The sequence below is a fragment of the Engraulis encrasicolus genome, chromosome 3 (assembly GCF_034702125.1).
Source record: "Engraulis encrasicolus isolate BLACKSEA-1 chromosome 3, IST_EnEncr_1.0, whole genome shotgun sequence".
Classification (NCBI taxonomy): Eukaryota; Metazoa; Chordata; class Actinopteri; order Clupeiformes; family Engraulidae; genus Engraulis; species Engraulis encrasicolus.
The window spans coordinates 29137508-29140007 of NC_085859.1; the positions used below are offsets into that span (position 1 = coordinate 29137508).

At 39.7% G+C, this 2500-nt stretch overlaps 1 protein-coding gene across 1 annotated transcript in view; it reads left to right on the forward strand.

The window, feature by feature from the left end:
• Window positions 1-2500, forward strand: part of cacna1ba (calcium channel, voltage-dependent, N type, alpha 1B subunit, a) — a 191974-nt gene that overhangs the window by 151999 nt on the left and 37475 nt on the right. The window contains 3 exon segments of the mRNA XM_063193722.1: window positions 197-361; window positions 1403-1513; window positions 1761-1850. Coding sequence (XP_063049792.1) covers window positions 197-361; window positions 1403-1513; window positions 1761-1850 — 366 coding nt within the window.

Genomic DNA, 2500 nt, shown 5'->3' on the forward strand with positions numbered 1-2500 from the left:
CTCCTTGCTAATGTTGTGCTCAGGTAAGCAAAACAAGGATCAGGCCAAAAGGACAAATGTAGCTTGTGTTTTTGTACTTGTAAAACTATAGACATAACTGTGTTCGTTTATGTGCAGGTACACTACAGAGGAAGATGTGTGTTTTGCTTTCTTGTCATGACCTGATATTTGCATTTGTTTATGATCTTTTCTGCAGAGGGCTTGTATTGACTTTGCCATCAACGCCAGACCACTTACACGCTACATGCCTCAGGACCCACAATCCTTTCAGTACAAGATGTGGAAATTTGTGGTCTCGCCCCCCTTCGAGTACTCCATCATGATCATGATCGCACTCAACACTGTCGTCCTTATGATGAAGGTGGGTGTTTACACCAACCTATTTGACTCTTTAATCATTTTTTAGTACAGCTTTATGTGAAGGTGCCACTGGGTACCATATGTGCAAGCCCATAACAAGGTACAGTATTTGGCCTTTATAAAAGTATGTTGGCCTAATAATTTAAATATCATGGACTTACATGGCGTAGATGGCCCGTGTATACCAGGCGCTACCTACCCGACCCAGGTAGCTGGGGTGGTTGAAGAAGTTTCACCATGAATTCGCTTTATTCGTTCTGGACGCGACATTGACATGTTTGATTTCTAGAGATTCAGCTAATCACATAGCGGCTCTGTCTTGACAGGCTGGGACATTCGTCGATATGAACGTTCCAATTGGTTTTCGCCGAACCACGTCATAGCGAATTTTCTTAAAATTAGCTTGAGTTTAATTGTCAAAATTCGCTCTGGTTGCTCAAGAATCTTCGCTCGTGGTGAATTTGCTCAGGTAGCTTTATTCACCTTCCCTCCATAGAGGATTAATGACTTCCGTCGCTCTGGTCGCGCAGTTTGCTTTTGGTGTACACGGAACTTTACAGTGCATAGCATAATGCCTGTGACACAACAGCATAGTGCAAGTACAACATTACTGTTGTAAAGTGCCTTGAAAGATTTTAATTCACAATTAATAATATGTCAAAGTGAACCTTTGTCAGGGAACGTTTCTATTTAGTCTGCCATTATTAGTTTCTTCTTTCTTTTACTTTATCAGTTCTTTGAATCACTTCTGAGATAATGATGTGGTTCATGACAAAAGTTTGTGAAATTGTCTCTCGTTTATGGAGTACGTTTTGTGTAATTTTGTCAATGATTACAACCGATAACACAATTTATGAAAAGGCTTATGAAACTGCCTCATTTTTTTTCATGGAATTTAATCAATGACCGCAGTAAGCCTGTTCAATAACCTGTAACAATTCCACAATTCCGCTTCCGATTCCAATTTACAATTCCAATTCACGATTCCACTTACAATTCCAATTCACAATATCAATTCACAATTCCTTTGACAATTCTACAGTTTCACGGTGCCCCGGATTTCTACGAGGCCATGCTCAAGTACTTGAACATTGTCTTCACTGCCCTCTTCTCAATGGAGTGTATCCTCAAGATCATTGCCTTTGGCCCACTGGTGAGTTTATTCTTTTCCCCACCAATATCACTCCTAAACCGATAAGCAGTCTTCCCAATCAAAGAGGACTACACATTTTTTTATTTGTCACATGCATGGAAAATGTAATATAAAAAGTATAACATGCAGTGAAAAACAGTTAACAGCTCATAACGCTCATTAAATTAACAAAATAAACACATGTTTTTTCCTCACATATATTGTCACCTGGGTGATTGACACACTGTCTACAAATGCTGTGTTGCAGAACTACTTGAAAGATGCGTGGAACGTCTTCGACTTTGTCACTGTACTGGGGAGCATCACTGACATCCTAGTCACTGAGATCAACGTAAGTATCAATGGATTGACACGTCATCCACCCGTGACAACCCTGGTCCTAATGTCAGTTTCTTCATCGCAGCGTTGTCCTATTGTCTCTGTGTCTGAGGGACACATGGCTCATGGGTAGGGTTAGGATGGTATGCAGGGTGGATAGGATTACTCTTTCTTTTACTCACCTTGTCATACATTAGGTACAGCCAGGGCTCTAAATTCACTTTTTTCATAAACCGTTAGTAGATGTTAATTTTACTAGCCAAACAAGCTCATCCATGGGTCAAAGTGGTTGGTTAGTTTTCTTTTCTAAAATAAAATAGCAAGTGAACACTTTTTGGGTACAAACATACTAAGCTATTCACTGACTAATATATTTTTACATATATATATTTTAAATATGGCATTAGCTGGTAAAGTTTTGCTATGTGATTTATTCCTTCTCCTGGTAGAGAAGTAGGCAACGCATACTGTTGAAAGAATACGGTAGAAAGGTGTGCAGGTGTACATTTTATATAACATAATATATTGCACTTTGGCAGCAGCTAATTAGGTTTTTGCAAAGTGAAGTATTCCCTGTCCTGCTAGGAAGGTAGGTATACTGTACTGTTGGTAGGAGGTTGTGCATGTGTGTGTGTGTGTGTCTGGGTCTGCAAAAGGCTGTCAGGAAAA